General features: G+C 39.2%; 1 protein-coding gene across 1 annotated transcript in view; it reads right to left on the minus strand.

Moving 5' to 3' along the window:
- Positions 1 to 17,364, minus strand: part of kitb (KIT proto-oncogene, receptor tyrosine kinase b) — a 29,420-nt gene extending 12,056 nt beyond the window's left edge. Inside the window, exons 1-10 of the mRNA XM_066649550.1 lie at positions 17,247 to 17,364; positions 9,033 to 9,302; positions 6,857 to 7,141; positions 6,103 to 6,242; positions 5,381 to 5,549; positions 4,638 to 4,824; positions 3,699 to 3,814; positions 3,085 to 3,199; positions 1,959 to 2,143; positions 411 to 517 (exon numbers count right to left, since the gene is read on the minus strand). Coding sequence (XP_066505647.1) covers positions 411 to 517; positions 1,959 to 2,143; positions 3,085 to 3,199; positions 3,699 to 3,814; positions 4,638 to 4,824; positions 5,381 to 5,549; positions 6,103 to 6,242; positions 6,857 to 7,141; positions 9,033 to 9,302; positions 17,247 to 17,301 — 1,629 coding nt within the window. The 5' untranslated portion in view covers positions 17,302 to 17,364. The remainder of the gene's footprint in view (positions 1 to 410; positions 518 to 1,958; positions 2,144 to 3,084; positions 3,200 to 3,698; positions 3,815 to 4,637; positions 4,825 to 5,380; positions 5,550 to 6,102; positions 6,243 to 6,856; positions 7,142 to 9,032; positions 9,303 to 17,246) is intronic.
- Positions 17,365 to 18,181: the final 817 nt, after the last annotated feature.

An 18,181-nucleotide genomic window follows, 5' to 3' on the forward strand; every position in this document is an offset into this window, starting at 1 on the left:
TTGCCAAAATGTTACACATAGATCAACCATAACATTGTTAACACTAACATCACAACCAGGTCAGTGTCACTGAGGCACTGAGAATGATCCACCACCCAGATCATACTTGCTCTGTGGTGGTTCTCTGGAGGTCCTGACCATTAAAGAGCATGGTGAAAAGGGGGAAAACAAAATACACAGAGCAAGATTTGGACTACAGTCTGTAATTGTAGAACTACAAAGTGCCCTTGTTTGGTCAGTGGAGCTGAGAATATGAACTGTGAGTGTAGAAATATAAAGGCGGTCATAAGATTTTGGTTGATCGGTGTATACTGCACAGAGACAATTGGTGCAAGACTGTGTACATGATACATGTCCCAGAGAGGGTATATAGTACATTACATAAAACATAGGTGTTATATAATATTTACCTGCATATACTTGTAGAGGAGCACAATTAGAAAGAGTGTGAGCAACGCAGAAGCTGACACAACTCCCGTCAGTAGAGGGGTGAAGAGTTTATGAGGAACTGTCCGCTCTGTGTGGACACAGACAAAAGTGTAAGAGATATTTAATTAAACGTTATAGAGGAGGGTCCATGTTTTGTGAACATATGTGTTTTAAGCCTGTTTACAACAGCTTAGCATCACTATCAAGTCCTGCTGTGCTCACACTGCACAAAATAATCCCTCTAATCTGTCTGTGAGCACTGGATCTGTATGAGGGTCTATGGGTAAAAGGGATTAACATCATTCGGATGAGTTCAAATATTCATTCATGGCCTCTGAAACAAATGGATGGCCATAAGTAACTTTGGCGGGAGGGGTGGGGTATACGTTGAACACAAATCACTCTCCAAACCACCTATTGAGGGTGAAAAAGTAATCCTGTTTAGATTAGGAGATACAGTTAACATTATAAAATTAAAACTACTTACACTACTTTGTGAAATGTTTAGTGAATACCTTGGATACAGCTTAAAATGTTCTGTAAAGGCTTTCAAATGTTGTAACATTTTTACAAGTTTCTAATGGAATTCAGTCACAAGAAATTGACTGGGATCAGGTATTCATGTTGTTATTCATTTTGGATCGCAGAAGTCTCTCCATTTCAAACCCCAACATTCCAAAAAAACACAGATCCACTACTCCCTAGTTCATTGTTTGGTGGGTTTTATAGCCCCCAAGGCCATGCATGACACTGAACATGTTCACATGCATTGCTCCAGAGCATCTCTTTTCATTACATGCTTTTGCTGTTGAGTAATTGAACGTCTGTGTCGATAATATGTACAACACAGTTGTTGAATACATTGATTTCTAGGGCTGTGTCTGAAATGAGTGGAAGGCTGTCTACTGAGGCAGTATTCTGAGGGAGGAAGGTACTGAGTCATGTCTGAAATTAATGTTTGTATAAACACTGCCTGCTTTCTCTTTGAATGTCTTCAAAGTTGTAACTGTTTTGGCGAGCACTGTAAGTGTACAGGTAACATTGTGAAAAATGTCTGTGTTTAAACCTGTCTCTAAATCAACTCAGTTACAAACTCCTTAATTTCTGACCTGTGAGACAGCAAGTCAACAAGTCATCAAGGTCACTGCCTTCTGTTTCAGACACTGCCTAGGATTGACTACACTCTGTTTGTACCATAAACAGATTTAGAGCAATTAAAATGAGTCAGTAAACAGCAGTTTATACTTACTGCATAAACTTCATAGTAACAGGTATCTGATTGGATATCAGCCCATTATGACATCATCAAATATTTTCATCTACTTCTTCTTGCCAATAATTCTATATAAGGGAATATTGTACTTAGATTTATGTGGCCTAAGAGGGCATTATCATTTTTCTAGCACATTTTTGCTCATTCCAATTTCAGAAATAGAAAAACAAACTATTGGGACACATATAGCTTATTATAAAAATATCTCCCATGACAGAGCTGTGTTTTTGTTATATTCATTATTTATGTTTCTCACCACTGATGGAGAATAATGTGTAAGCCTGTTCCCCATGTGTTGTTGCCACACACTCCAGGGTGTGGTATTTTCCTTTGCTGATGTTAAGGCGGCTCTCCACCTCGGTGCGACCAAACTCTGACCCTGACATGGTCACTATAACAACATCCTCCCCTTCTTGCGTGGCGTTCAGCAGCTGTGAGCACCTGAGTGATGAGATGATTAAATATTGTTTCAGATTTACTTGAACAGACCCCAGTATATAGTCCATACATTGAAACTAAATAGCTATTATGATGCTGTAATATAATTAAAACAAATATATATAAATAAATCCTCCTAAACAGTTTAGCTCGACCCATTCATGCTAAAGTTATAAAGAATCTGTCAGCCTGAGCTTTTTAATAATGTGCAATACTCTTCACTGTTGAAAAATGGTTACATAACAATATGGTCAAACATATATATAAAATTGATTTTTTAAATCTGTGATTAATTTTAATACAAAAATTTGGTGTAGAATGTGCGTGTGTGTGTTGCCCTGCGAAGGATTTTGCGCCCCCTCCAGGGTGTGTTCCTACCTTGCGCCAAGTGTTTCCATGTAGGCTCCGGACCCACCATGACCCTGAACTGGATAAGCGGTTACAGACAATAGTAAAATAATAAATAAGTTACAGACAGACAATAAAGGAATTAATTAACTTGGTGTGATGTTTGTTTATTTCATGTTTATTCATGATGATTTTAGAGGGTCCTAGTAAGTATTGTTTGTTCATATGGGTTTGAGCTATGTATTTATTCATATGGCAGTAAATATTTGAAAAATGTGACAGGCCTAGGGAAACTTCAACTGAACCATTCATTCATTATCTGTAAACGCTTATCCAGTTCAGGGTCGCGGTGTGTCTAGAGCCTACCTGGAATCATTGTGCGCAAGGTGGGGGCGCCAGTCCTTCACAGGGCAAAACACACACTCACACGGACACACACCCTGGAGCTGTGTGACTGCGACACTACCTGCTGTGCCACCGTGCCACCCAGCTGAACTCACCCCCCTCCCCCCCGACTATATAATATAAATATAGTCAGCATTTTTATTTGTTAATGTTTATAGTTATTAATGATGATTATTTGCAATGTATTTTACCGTGTGTGTGGAAGTTCGCAGTAATACCAGGAGATCTTTGGGACAGGATATCCTGACGCCACACACCTCACCTGACCATCAATGGGACCTTCCTGAGAAACAATCATGGGTTTACCTGAGACAGGGAGAAAAACGGAGGAAGTATTTTTAAATGTTACAAATCTAGAAAATAACCTGTGTAAATGAGCAATTAGTTTGTCAATTTTCAGTCAATCTCTGTTGCAGTCACCAAAAAAAAAATCCACCAACCAAAAATCTTCAGCCAACACAAACTGTGAAGTAACAGAGGAGCTGCTGTCTCTGAAATTATATCTACTAGGTGAAGCAATAATGTAGCTCTGTCTAATACACTGGCCTGTCTTTGGGCACAGGTTTTCCAAATTCCAGCGTCAGACAGTGTCACTGCAGTGCTAAGAATGATCAACCACCTATATATTACATGCTCTGTGATAACTCTTTGATAGTCATTGAAAAAGAGTGAAAGTGGTCTAACAAAGCATGCAGTACAACAGATGGGCTGCTATCTGTACTTGTCTATCAGTCTCTATAAAATGAAAATGAGAAATTTACTGTGTTCTGCATTACAAAAAAATTAAAAAAGAAAAGGAACTCACAGATGACATGGACAAAGAAGGACTGGTTGACAGACACATAATCGTGATTGGCTGAGAAAGTGTAGATCCCTCCTTCCGAGCCATGAACACGAATCAGCTTCAGTTCGCTGATGTACCTACAAACATTCAGAGGAAGTCATGTTAACATTCATAAATCATAATAATGTTCATGACTGTTCCTGTAATTAGATCAATCCTTTAGAGCAAAAACAATTTTATATAAAGCATGTAATCCAGGTAGGTTCCAGCTGTTAATACATTTAAAAAAGAGAAAGGAATCAAGAGTGGATGTGTGTGAGTTTATAATTCCTGCTGAATATATATTTATATAGAGATAGATATATCTATTACACCAACATGAATTGGTAATACTAGTTTATTCTGATCTGATGTTAGTTTAGCGAGTCACTTGGCGGGGTCCTGCTGGTTACCAAGTGAAACAGTGTTTAAAGGAGAATATACACCGAAGGATCACTGAGAATGAGCTACCACCCAATTTATTCTTGCACTATTGTAGTCCTGTGGGGGTCCTGAACATTGAAGAGCAGGGTAAAATAGGGAAAATAAAGTATGCATGGACTACAGTCTGTTATTTTAGAAATACAACTTGCTCCTGTATGATCAGTACAGATGATAAAATGGACCATGTGTATAGATATTAGTTACATGTTCCTAATCCAGTAATTGTTCAATGTTGCAACCAAGTAATGTGACCAAAGACAGCATAAGAGCACTTGGAATTATGTAGCACTCGTTAAAATGAGCACTAATTTTCAGTATAACAGCACACACTCTCAGGTAATTACATATTAAAAACATACTGGCTCAGCATACCAACATCCCATGGTTATGATCTGTATACTAAAATACAAAACACAAAATATTCTCACCACTGGAATAAATCTTTGTATTTCTTTACATTTTACGATGATAGGATACCTGTATTCCTTGTTGAGTAGAGTGATGACATGCTCTGAGGTGTTTTTGAGCTGCTGGTTGTTATAGGACCAGGAGACAGAGCTGGGTTTGGGGTAGGAGGTCATTTCTACTTGCAGTGTAAGACTCTCACCCTCTCTCACTTTGACTGCTGTATCCTCATTTGCTGTTAAATTTATGAAGCCACGCTCTGAAACACACAATTATTCTGTTCATAAAAGGTTGGGACAAAAAAAAAAAAAAAAAAAATATATATATATATATATATATATATATATAGAGAGAGAGAGAGAGAGAGAGAGAGAGTGCAATGTGTGATGTGGGTTTTTTTATTTTTGTATTGTTCTTCATTGGGTGAACAATAATGCTAACAAAGTCAGTATGAGGAAAATTTATGTCTGCATCAGTTGAGATGTGTTTGTGTGCGTGTGTGTGTGTGTGTGTGAACAAAATGTATAACATGCATCTTGCAATTGAATGTTGGATGGGGCGGCTTTATTGTAATTATTTTTAATAATTTTTCAAAACATTTGAAATAAACAAAAAACAAAACAAAAATCTGACATGAAAGTTGTGTTATGTTTAATAACTATAACAACAACAAGTACTTATTTCAGTATGGGTTTATCCTACCCTACTCAGAGAGGGTAATAGGAACTTTGACTTTAACCCTTGGTTTAGCTGAGATTAACACCTGCTGCATGAATGTAGCCAGACAAATTCATATATAAAGTAATGTCTCTTACCATACACCTCAAGGTGAACGACCGACTTAAAGGGTCCCTTCTCATTTTGGGCCTCACAGACATATACCCCTGAGTCCTTAGTCTTCACTTTACTAATCCACAGTATTGCTGTGCGCTTGTATCCTCCTGATCCAGGCAAGATGTTAGAGTTGTGTGCAACCAGAGCCACCTAAATCATGAAACATTAGGAGTTTACAATGATGACTCAGGTAAGTATCCAACTGTCTCATCTAAATAATGGGTTCTGTGACCCTATCTTAAACCCCCATTCAGAGACTTTGATTGTGTCCCTGTTTATTTATTAAATCAGCCTCCAGTATCTATTTGGGATACAATACAAATGCCTCAACATTGGTTTCTGTGTGCTGTTGAGTTTTAGGTTTTTTAGTGGAACAGATAAATAAAACAAAAAAATAAAAATAGAATTAAATGAAATAAATAGCAATAGGTACAAAAAGTGCATGAATAAATAGAAGACATAAAAATGCCAAAAAATAGTAGCAGACAATGTACTGTATGTGAGGAATATGATAGATTACATTCATATAATGTGGGGATGCCTCTTGAAGTTGACAATGGAAGGTGGACTAAGTCTAAAATCATTTTAGATCGGCTTAGTATGTTCTTACAGTATGGACTTCAGCTGTAAGAGCTTTAGAAAAATCGACAATAGCTGGTAAAATGTGATTAATAATTGCACGTGTTAAATGTGTGTGTCTCACCGCTTCTGGAGGGGATTTCCAGTTCACATAAAAGTCATGGTTGATGTTAGTGGTGCTGCAAATGACCTTAAATTCCTGATCCTGAATCAGTATCACATTGTCTGATGTGGACAGACTGATGACTGGTACTGAATCTGGAACTACACACACACACACAATACGAAAGATCAAATGAACTCAGGTATTCCTTATGTTTATCCAATTTTCAGCACTTAAATGCCTTACTGAATTTAATGATGACTATAACTCTAGACAATTTCTAGCAGACAGCAGACACATTTTATTTATCGTTACACTTATATAGTGCCTTTCTAGACTCCCAAGGACATCGCACATAACTCCATTTCATTCAACATTCAATCCCCACACACACTAGTAAGAAGCAGCAGCCAAGCACGCAAAGGTTGCTATCAATCAGGAACAAATGTCCACTTGGAGGACTGCATCGGGCGCTAGGGATTCACCCAATCAATATCTGAGCATAGACACATTTGAGCCTAATCCAGTTCTTCTCAGTCCTGGTCCTGGTGGGCCACTGCTCTGCATGTTGTAGTTTTCTCCTTACTCCATCACACCAAATTCAACTTTAGAAGGAGCTGTAATGTGCATGGCAGTGGCCCATGAGGCACCTACAGTTCATGGACTTTGACTAGCTCTATTTCTGATTATCCGTGGTAGGGGTAGTTAATGATAAGGGACCATTTTGGAAAACAGACCCTGCCTCTCACTCACTGCCACTTTTATAGTCACAAACCTAGTCGTACGTCCACATTGTACTGGCTCGACTGCACAGTCACTCCGCCCATGAGGCCTGTGCAAACGTAACATCCCTCAAATGCCTTTGAGACATTGTAGATGGTGATTCCTCTTTGAAGGTCAGTGGTGTAGGTGAGTCCAGCAGGCAGGGGACTACCGGAGCACAGGTGCAGAGACAGGTCAGTCACAGCCGGGTCAGTCACCAGACACGGCAGTGTGCAGTCCTTCCCCTCTTTCACCAACAAACCACTCACCATGGGGCGGACAAATGCATTCTCTAAATCTGCCAGAGGGATAAAGACAGAGACACAGAAAGGTTGGAGGAGGGTGTAGATAAAAGAGATACAGAAAGAGAGAACAGGAAAGGCGAGTCAAGTTAAGTGGTCTTTACAGGCATTCTTCAACATAACTGTATATATTGGAACAAATTGTTGTTGGCCCTTGGTGCAACATTGTACAGCAGATACATGACACTGTGAAATGAGTGCAGAAGATACAAAGGGACCAGTAGCATAACACAGTTATCTTCCGTTTAGAATATCCATTAGCTTTGACTGTTAGAGAGATATCACTACTTTTGTTTTCAATTTTATTTTCTCACTACAATACCCAGCATGCTTTATGCTAAATAATAATTATTATAATATAAATGAATCACTTCTAGAGTTTAGCCAATCTTGACTACTAGCTTATCCTCTTGTCCACTCGCTAATAAACAAAACCTAATATATTTTCTGTTTTAAAATAAAGCTGAGATGTTTACCATGTTGATCAAGAGCACACAAGGACCGTGCCTTTAACAGGCTCACTTTTTACCACCAATCTATTTTATATAATTGAAGAAAATGACTCTTTCTACAATTAATTACTGTGTTTGTGCCATATATGTTAGATGAGCCTGTGCTGTATTTTGGGATATGTACAGTACTGGCACACCTAACAGTATCTAAGATTTTAATGTATGGCTAATGCAATATTATAATATTGTAAAAATACAGAAGGCAAATCTCAGCAGCAAAAGGGTTATTCTGAAAAGGTTAAACACACTTGTCTCTCTGCTCAATTAAATTGACTTTTCTGTTCCCTTGTCCTTACATTATATACTTTTTAAATCAATAGAACTGTTATTTGTCCATAAAAGAGTCTTTTAACACATTTCCTAACCTTTCAATTCTTGCTAGATGTAGTAAAAACAGTTAGAAAATGAATATGGACATATTAGGTCCTTATTTGTATGCAGATGAAATTAGCATTCTATTGTCTGATTTAGTTTAAAAGGTACAGCACTTACATTCTGTTTAAGGTGGCACAGAAAAATCGACTGCAAAATAGAATACAAATATAATGAAATATAATAGACTTAGGGTCATTTGAACTTTATAAATCAGGTTATATTGAGCATCTTTCCTGTGTAATGGGAGACACTGAAGAAAAAAACTGGTTTTGTGCAAAAGTCGGCCATTTTTTCAAATGTTCCACTGTTGACAAAAACATTTGCTACCGAGAATCCAAATGGTACCATGCTAACTTTAGCTTTTAGCTATTAGTCTCCCAATACACATTTTTTAAAAAAACTATTATTCATTCATACATTGTCTGTAACCACTTATCCAGTTCAGGGTCGTGGTGGGACCGAAGCCTACCCAGAATGGCACAAGAGTAACACACACTCACACATCTATGAACACTTTTGTGTAGTCAATCTATATATCAACTGCTGGATTGGACTGTGGGAGGGACCCATGAGTGGTTACAGAAAATGAACGAATAAATTAATTTAACCCTGAATCTGGTCTCAAAACAAATATTAAATCTCATCAGTTTTTTTTAGGTGGGAAAAGCAGCAAATGAGGTGTAGTCTGAACTAAACACAAGGCATATACACCCTATGGCTACAGGTATGAAAAGCAGTTCATGGCCACATTATTTGCATATCACCTTAATAAATCACGCAAAACAGTAACAGAGCGGCCGCTATGAAAACAGCGGCCTACTCAGTGAAGTTTAAACCTTCAGTCAACAGTTGTCTGTTCCCACTAGCTTTAGGGACCTATTCAGTTTTTAAGCTTGTTCCAGGAGACAAGAGTGACAAAAAGGGCATTGAGAGCCAAACACACATTCTCATAAATCTATCAAAGTCTTTAAGAGAATATTATGCAAATACCCACACACACCTTTCACATAAACATAGATGGAACTGTTCTTTCCAGTTTGAGTGTTTTCACAGGTGTAGAGGCCCATGTGTTGTGACTGGATGGAGCTGAGGCTGATGATGGAGGCCCCATCTTCTTCTCTGTCTCCCTCAATTCTCTTGCCCTTCTCCCGCTGCCATCGCACTTTACCTCTGTCTGCTTCAATATCATCATGACACTGCAGATCTAGTTGCCCACCCTTCAGAATTACCAGGTGAGGAGCATCAGGAGTGATGACTGGCTTGGACCAGCCTGTAACAGATGAACAAATATTAAGGGAACCAAGAAATAACTTTTTTTTTTAAAACAAAACTACAATAACAGTGCAAGACATATTAGACCACCAAAGACTACCATCGGATAGTCAATCCAGCCACTGTGAGAATGCGTTTCATGGGGATGTGTTTCAAATAAAAACAAGCAGAGAAGCTGAAAATTATATAAAGGATATGCTGATGTTCTGAGAAAATTGGACTGATCGCTATAAACCTAAGCTTCAACATTAATGTTTTTGAGGTTAGAATATGAAAAGCATAAACTGTAACCAGGTAAAGGGTGAACTAAATCAATACATGTGATATTATATATAAACATTATTACATATAATTTTCTGTTCGTTTTTTAATTAAAGTGAAACAGTGATAGTGTAAAATATTCAGTTAATTTGCTAACATACAAATAATAATATTAGCAAAAACAAATGTACAAAATATACAGTACTGCGTTTTTCCACTCTCTGTGATTAAGCAATCTGCTTAGTCAACAACTGAAGGATTAATCACAAGTGTATACAGGGGGTCACAGACTTTGTACTGAATGCATAAAAGGTCTAGTTCCAAACAGTCCTCTCCTGCCAAGTACTGCAGTTTCCTAAGTGGCAGACTTCTGCTGTCTGAGGATACAATAGATTTTGTCACATTCAGCAAAACATCCATCTGGATGTTAACTGAAATATTGGGATTTAGAAAGCCTTTTGTAACAGATGTTTAATCAGCCTAACATCACATAAAACACAAGAGAATCACAAAGCTGCTCTATTGTTGCACTGAAACGTTCGTTTTCATGTTGGCAGCAGTAGCTCTTACCGTTCTTATCATTGCAATCAAGCTCAAAACAGAAAGACCTCCTTTAGGAGATTAACTGAGTTTAGGAGTATTTACATGACAAAGAGTAATGCTGGTCTAAACGGCAATTTTCAGGGTTCTAGCATTAGTTGGTATTTCTAAACAAGCACACAAAAGTCTTAAAACTTAAGCATCAGTTTAGATGCATGTTCAGACTATATTTTGTGTGGCATTAAACAATCCATAATTTGGGAATTCTAAATAATGAAACCAATGTTAAATCAGCTCTAAACATATAAGTCCTGATAAGGTTTTAGTGGGATTTCAGTGTGTTCATTATAAGTAACTACTACTGTATGTGAGGCTTAGTGTCTGATATTAATGGGTCTATTCAGCTGATTAACTCATTGATATTGGTACTAGCATTAATTTATTTTCATTTACATGTTGTCAGAATGCAATGTTTGGAATTCCTGGCCTAAGCATGATTTAATATTGAGAGAAAGTAATGAGATTTATAAAAATGGCTACTGTTGTGCCACAAAATTAGTTCCAAACCCGGGACGTTAAGTCTAAAGTGTTTGATACCAACTTCAGAATGATGCCATGATTTTGCCATCGTCTTTGTGGTTGGCTAAAATTCGTTTTGTAAATACCAGTTCCTCTGTGGTTTAACTTATTCACCTGTAACCTAGCAACAGCAAACAGACAATAAAAATGTAACAGCTGAAATAAAGTAAGCAGGTAGTGTCGCAGTCACACAGCTCCAGGGGCCTGGAGGTTGTGGGTTCGATTCCCGCTCCGGGTGACTGTCTGTGACGAGTTGGTATGTTCTCCCCGTGTCCGCGTGGGTTTCCTCCGGGTGCTCCGGTTTCCTCCCACAGTCCAAAAACACACGTTAGTAGGTGGATTGGTGACTCAAAATTGTCCGTAGGTGTGAGTGAATGTGTGTGTCTGTGTTGCCCTGTAAATGACTGGCGCGCCCTCCAGGGTGTATTCCCGCCTTGCGCCCAATGATTCCAGGTAGGCTCTGGACCCACCGCGACCCTGAACTGGATAAGCGCTTACAGATAATGAATGAATGATGAATGAAAGGATTGTTTATTGTAAGTAACAAGAACTTTGGGAACAATTGCAAGTAACATTAATGCTAAAAATACACTGGTGGTGCCACTGTCACATAGCTCCAGGGTTCTGGAGCTGTGAGTTCAAATTGTTCACATCCAACAGTCTGCATGGGCTTCTTCCCACAGTCCAAACACTAGATATATTAGTTATTCAAAATTGTCCACAGCTGTGAGTGCGAAATGCAGGGTGTACTCAATGATTCTGCATAAGCTCCAGACAAACTGCAACCCTGAACAGGATTATGTGGTTACAGAAAATGACTAAATGCATGAATGAATGAATTAATAACTGTACACGATGAATTTGAAACATCTTTTAAAAGACTAAATCTGACACCCACTCACATCTAAAGGAAACGAGATTTTAATCACAGATAATTTTATCGTAACTTCAGGACAATCGAGAAGACAAGAGCATGCCACAACTACAGCATCCATTGTATTCGAACATTGCAAATTTGTCTCAGACACTGAAATCACCAGAAAAGTCTTTTGAGCTAAGGCTGACATTTAATGATTATTATTTATGAAGTGTATGTAAACTTACTTATTAATCAGTTTTCATGTCATCATTGTCTTGAAATCTAATAATACATCATAATTAAATAAAGCATAGCAACTAAAACATCAATAATGGCTGGAGAATTGATGCAGTAATATATTCCAAGTTGTGCTGTACTGGTGTGCTAATCTGCAAACCTCAGCCTTTGTCTTCATGCCTACAACCAATACATACTAGGGCCAATATCTCATGTCATGGCAATGTATTATTGGTAAATATTTTTTCCCCTACCTTCTTTTGCATCATAATTTAATCCTGACTTTTAAATGGCAAGATTTAAAGAGACATACTTAGTATGGAATATGATTTGGACAAGATAAACACAGAGATCAGTCTTGATTTCAGGTAAACAAAAAAACTGGTTACTAATGCTGGTTTTAACCAACACGGGTGTAACGTTTGTCGAGCTGAGGGGCGGGGTGCGAATGCAAAATTCTTGTTTACGAAATAGCTCAGAAAACAAAAAACTATTTCCACTGAGAGAACAAACAGAAACCAGGCAGAAAGAGATGACACATGGGTTACCTCATGGGTTATACAACACCTTACAAAAATGCTAACTGGCAGAAAATGCAATAGCTGAGAATGAATATAAAAATCATTAAAAAATAAGACAGACATCTGCTACTTACAACAGGGAGCAGAGGCAGAACCTGAGGAGAAACAGGTCACACGAAACCGTGTAAACAGAGCGCAAGACAGACGGACATATGAGCCAAAAACAAACATGAGAAAACTGAGAACTTGGAAAGACAACAGGGCAACCAGGAAAACGAGGAGGATGCAAGACAGAGGTGTGACACTAGCATGTATAACACGTTCTTCAGTATTTTCTTCTCGCTGGCTAATGTAGATGGAATTGGATGGATGAAATCCAGGTTCCTATGGAGAAATTACAATACAGTTTCATAAGTGGAAAAATTCTGCTGTCTCAGGTCACATTTGATCATTTCATCAATGCTAGCTAAATGTTAAGTACAATATTGGGTTTTGGAAAGGCTTTCTGTAAATGTACGTCAATTAATATCACACGTTTGTCTTATAAACTTCTGCAAAAGCCCAAAAGTGATGTATTGCTGCTTTTCAAATGAATCGAATTAATCTTGGCAGTGAAGATATCCACAACCTTAGCCATGTACTTTTTTACTTAAAGCAACCCAAGCAACACTCAGCAGGACAGGTGCTCAACTTAGATCTGTAAGTGAAGTGGGTGCTATGGTAAGTAGTCAGAAAACTATAACCACTAACCACTAGTATTATCAGGATTTAATGCAAATGGGAGACGCGGCCAAAAGGTAATCATCATCAACTGTAGACAAGACATGATGCATTCAACTGCAGTTCAACCCAGCATGCTGTAAATATCCCAAGTCCTAAATATGGGGACTACAGGTTTAACCTAACGCTTACACAGCCCCATGCTTCACTGTGGAGTTTGTTTAGTCAAGTTTGATAGTAGATAAAGTGCAGTATCCAACACTACCTCAGAGTTGCTTATATTTTTGCTCACCAGGATTATTCATTCACTCATTATCTCTAACTGCTTATCCAGTTCAGGGTCACGGAGGGTTCAAAGCCTACCCTGAATCATTGGGCGCAAGGAGGGAATAAATCCTTGAGGGGGTGCCAGTCCTTCACAGGGCAACACACACACACACACACACACACACCTATGGACACTTTTTTGAGTCGCCAATTCAATTTTGGACTGTGGGAGGAAACCAGAGCACATGGAGGAAACCCACGTGGACAACACACCAACTCCTCACAGACAGTCACCCGGAGTGGGAATCAAACTGCTGCGCCACTGTGCCGCCACCCACCAAGATTAGGGTTGGTGAAAAGTATTTTTCAGGATTGTTATAACGGCTGATGTGACACACTTCTGTTTTTTAAGATATATCCAAAAGGAATTTCATCTGTGTATCAAAACCTGCTGGATTTTAACTGACATTTTGGAAAGAATATTTAAAAAAATGTAATATCAATCATATAAAATGCCATAGAACCACAGACTGATTTTAATGCAATCCATGCTCTCCAGATATCAACTTCAGATTGAAAGAAGTAACAATTACTGGCTTATGCACTTATGACAATTGCAATTAGACATGAGTCAGGAGACACACGGGTTAGCTTAATTTTATACAGTGCAATTAATTCTACAACATTGCTTAAATTTTGGACTCTCCCATTCTTCCCTGTTGATTGATATTTGGGACTATTATTTCATCCTTTCATTGTCTGTAACTGGTTAAGTTAAGGGTGGGTCCAGAGCCTACCTGGAAACAGTGCACACAGGGCAGGTCCTAACCCTTGGGGGGCACCAGTCCTTTGCAGTTCAGCATACACTCACGATTTTTTATTTTTTATTTTTTTGAGTAATCAATCCAAATACCAGCATATGTTTTTGGACTGTGGGAGGAGACCCACACAGACACAGGGAGAACACACTAAGCTGCTCACAAACAGTCACCTGGAGCATGGCTCAAACCCACAACCCCAGGATCCTGGAGCTGTGTGACAGCAACACTACACGTTGCACCACCATGCCACCCTTTGATCCGAATGTTGAACCAAAAAAAGCTGTTTGGTTTTAAAAGCTATTTGTGTGTACAGCGGTTGCCTCTTAAGTTCACTAAGGGGTGTCTAGAACCTTGTTCACATATAATGTAGCTTTAAAAGCTAGTTGCTAAGTTTTGATTCTGCTTCAGGATCCATGCAGTCATTTTATCAGCTCCAGCAAAATATCTAGATGTTAACTGTCATGTTTAGTTCATTTAGACGGTTTATGTCAACTGAAACCTCAAACTGAAACTGATATCATTCATATAAATATCACACAAATTCTGAACAGTTTTTTATAACTCTTTAGAAGTGGACACTTCATTTGCATAACAGTCGTGGGCTTTCCAAGGAAAGCTTGCCCTCGTGACCAGGCTCATCTAAGCCATTATACCTTTGAGGAAGCACACATGGGTTATACCTTTGCTAATAAGAGTTCAGGATGGGAGGATATAATGATTAGCTCAGAAAATCTCAGGGCCCACATGAGCTCGTGTTGTAATTAAGAGATATTGTTTTCAGTGGGCTGCCCATATATTTGGTCCCATCTCTGCCCCTGTACGACATGTGGGTCCAACATTTATAATAGAAAAACTGCTGCCAACCAGCTAGGCTGCCCATTGGGTTCCACTAAACGACGCCACGGAGGACAACAGCCCCTACACAGAAAACACGACTGAAAATATACGACGACTTTGCTTTTCATTTCATAGCATTATTCGTCGCAGACTCTGCGTACGTGTTGGAAAACGTTTACATAATGGAGTTTGAATAAGAACTGTTATTAATAAGCCGACGGCAAGCCCTCCATAAACCTGGCCCTGAACCCAGCACCTGTTGCTCGTGTTATTAATGAGCCTCGCGAGGATTACGGTTTTCGCGGTTATGCAAATGAGAGCTGTCTGTGTTGTAGGTGAAGGGGTGAGTTATTACCGTTAGATGAAGGTATGTTATAACACCGCTTAGTAGAAAGGCAGTTGAGAATATGTTACCCTTTGGGACAGTTAGAAGCCCCCGGCGCCTCAGAAACCGAATCTGTTTGGACGCTCGATGTACGGCGGCTGCGTGCATTGAATCTACGGCTCTAATTACAAACGTATTAATTATTGAACGACTTAATGAAACTCATTGTGGAAAACCAGTGTTCTATCACTAACTACGACAGTGTCAAAATGGTCTTAAGTAGAGTTTGGAGTGGCATTCGATGTTACCTTTGTAAATATAATCCATAACATGAAAAAAGACCTTCGTGTTTCTACAGGTATTGTGCTCACCATGAGTTGATCTGCATGCATTGTTCGCCCCCTTTCACTCTGTTCTTCAATGTAAGGTATTATTTGGATGGTTGATGTTTGCCAGTGCTGCAGCAACACTGATGTGGAGGGACGTCAGTGGATCAGACAGGGCAGTACTGCTAGAGTTTATCAACTAATCACAAGCCGCTCAATTAAACACACATCTCCTACTTCATTGGTCCACCTCATAAATGTAAAGTCAGAGACATTTGCTGTTGCTGCACAGTTTTAGTCATCCCCCAGTCCTTCATCAGTGGATACAGACACCATTGGTTGGATGTGTTTGGTTGCTGGACTATTCTGAGTCCAGCAGTGACGCAGAGGGCTTTAAACTCTAGCAGCACTGCTGTGTCTGATCAACACACACTACCCTCCACAATGGCAATGCAGTGCTAACATTCTCCACCACTTAAATAATACCTGCTTTATGGTGACTGAGGAACAAGGTGAAAGGGGTCGAACAAAGTATGCAGAGCTACAGAAGGACTAGTGTGCAACTTTATAATAACAAAGTGCACCTGTATAGCCAGTGGAGCTGATAAAATGGACAGTGAGTGTAGACACAGTGAGGTTGTGTTTTGTGACCTCTAGTCAAATGTTTTTTGTTGTTTTGTTGTTCTTCAAACAAACCTCAATGGGACAGTTTTTCCGCAAATAGATTTTATTGTCTGTGAAATTTTGCACACCCCTAGTCAAATGACAATTTCTGCTTACTTACAAACCTAGATGGGGTTTTCTGCATTACTGAAATTGCATTACAACCCACTAAACAGTATTTAAATATATACAATGAAGTCCCCCCCCCCCAGGAAAACATATGGAGAACACTAGCTGTTTGGATGCTCCCTACATAGCTGTGCAAATGTTTGGGAACTTCTGGTCATCTGATATGTTTTGTTGGTTTTCTAACCCTGCTAATAAACAAATAAGAAGACCACTAAAAGCTCCTCTCGGGTGTCAAATAGCCAAGAATAGTTCCTACTGGGTTGCTATCTCAGTGTATGTAAAATGTGAGCTTTCTAAAGTCGTCTGAATATGTCCTAAAAAGAGCCTCTCAAGGGTTTTTTGTTGTCGTAGTTGTTGTTGTTATTACATATTTTAAACTGAATTGGTTTCAGCAGAAGGGTGAAAATAAAATGATATTTTAGGAAATTACCCCAGTATAATAATTAATTGCTATAATGGATTGCTAACATAATTTACACACAACCGTAGTTTTGTTACATTTAGCAAACAAACTGTTGTTTATTCTCTGAAGTTTTTACTAATTAAAAAAAAAATTAATTTGGCAAGTGGTGCCCAAATGTTTGCACACGGACCCAAGGATCCTCTGGAATCATCGCGTACAGACCGTCTACCGTAGCCTGCTATGATGTGAACAGCCTGGGAAAGAACTGAAATGATAACTCTTACACTCTTACATCTGTGTACAAACACAATCAGGCTATTCATCCCCACTAATCCCGCTCTCATCTCTAACACATGGACATCAGCAGCCCGCCCCACAGGCTACACTAAACACAGACACAGTAAAATGGACTCAAAAAGAAAGAGCTGGTCGATTATAAACAGCGGAGCTGTACCTGTGGCTGAAATGAACAGCAGTAGAACCGTGAACACAATCCACGCGCGTCCCATCGTCTCAACTCCATTCACAGCAACAGGGAGACTGCGCCTCCGTCCGTGCGCTCCGCGTGTGCTCCTCTCTTTCTGTGTGTTTGTGTGTGTGCGCGCGCGCGCGCTCGGCGTCCTCGTGCGCGCGTCATTCTCTCTCTCTCTCTCTCTCTCTCTCTCTCTCTCTCTGTGTCAGGATGATATCACTTGTGGGGACCAAAAACCCCTATACACACTCACATTGAGGTCCCCACAACGTACATCTTTAAAATGTAATGTACAGATGTTTAACGTTATGTTTAGCGTTTGGTTAAAGTTACAGATTATTTGTAAATATAGTTGGTTATGACACGTCTGGACCCTAACTCAATTTGAATGTCCTTGCAGCTCGTGCGTGTGTGTGTGTGCGTGTGTGTGTGTGTGTGTGTGTGTGTGTTTGACTCGTTCTGGGACCAAACGATGTTTGGAGATTTATGTTCTCGTGAATATATGTAGGTTTAAGTATCATTTTGGCTGCATTAATATACAAATCCACGCAAGTCCTCACAAGTACAGTGGGATCAGATTGTGTCTGTGTGTGTGTGTGTGTGTGTGTGTGTGTGTGTGAAACAGCCCAAGACACAAAAAAGGGAATGTAAGAGAGAGAGAGAGGGACTGAAGGAAGAGAACGCCAGAAAGGAAGATAGAGACGTTGAGAGAGAGAGAGAGAGAGAGAGAGAGAGAGAACAATAACCAAATAACCTGAGAAGAGTTAAGTAACACTGAAGACCTCAGAAATATAGCAGTAAAATTATGTGTGTGTGTGTGTGTTTGTATTTATGTGTGTGTGTATTGAATATCTTATAGAGCCAGCAAGTTTTTTGTTTTGATTTTTGAGAGCTTGTGGACCAGAGCCAGTTGACTG

The sequence above is a fragment of the Hoplias malabaricus genome, chromosome 2 (genome assembly GCF_029633855.1).
Source record: "Hoplias malabaricus isolate fHopMal1 chromosome 2, fHopMal1.hap1, whole genome shotgun sequence".
NCBI classification, from domain to species: Eukaryota; Metazoa; Chordata; class Actinopteri; order Characiformes; family Erythrinidae; genus Hoplias; species Hoplias malabaricus.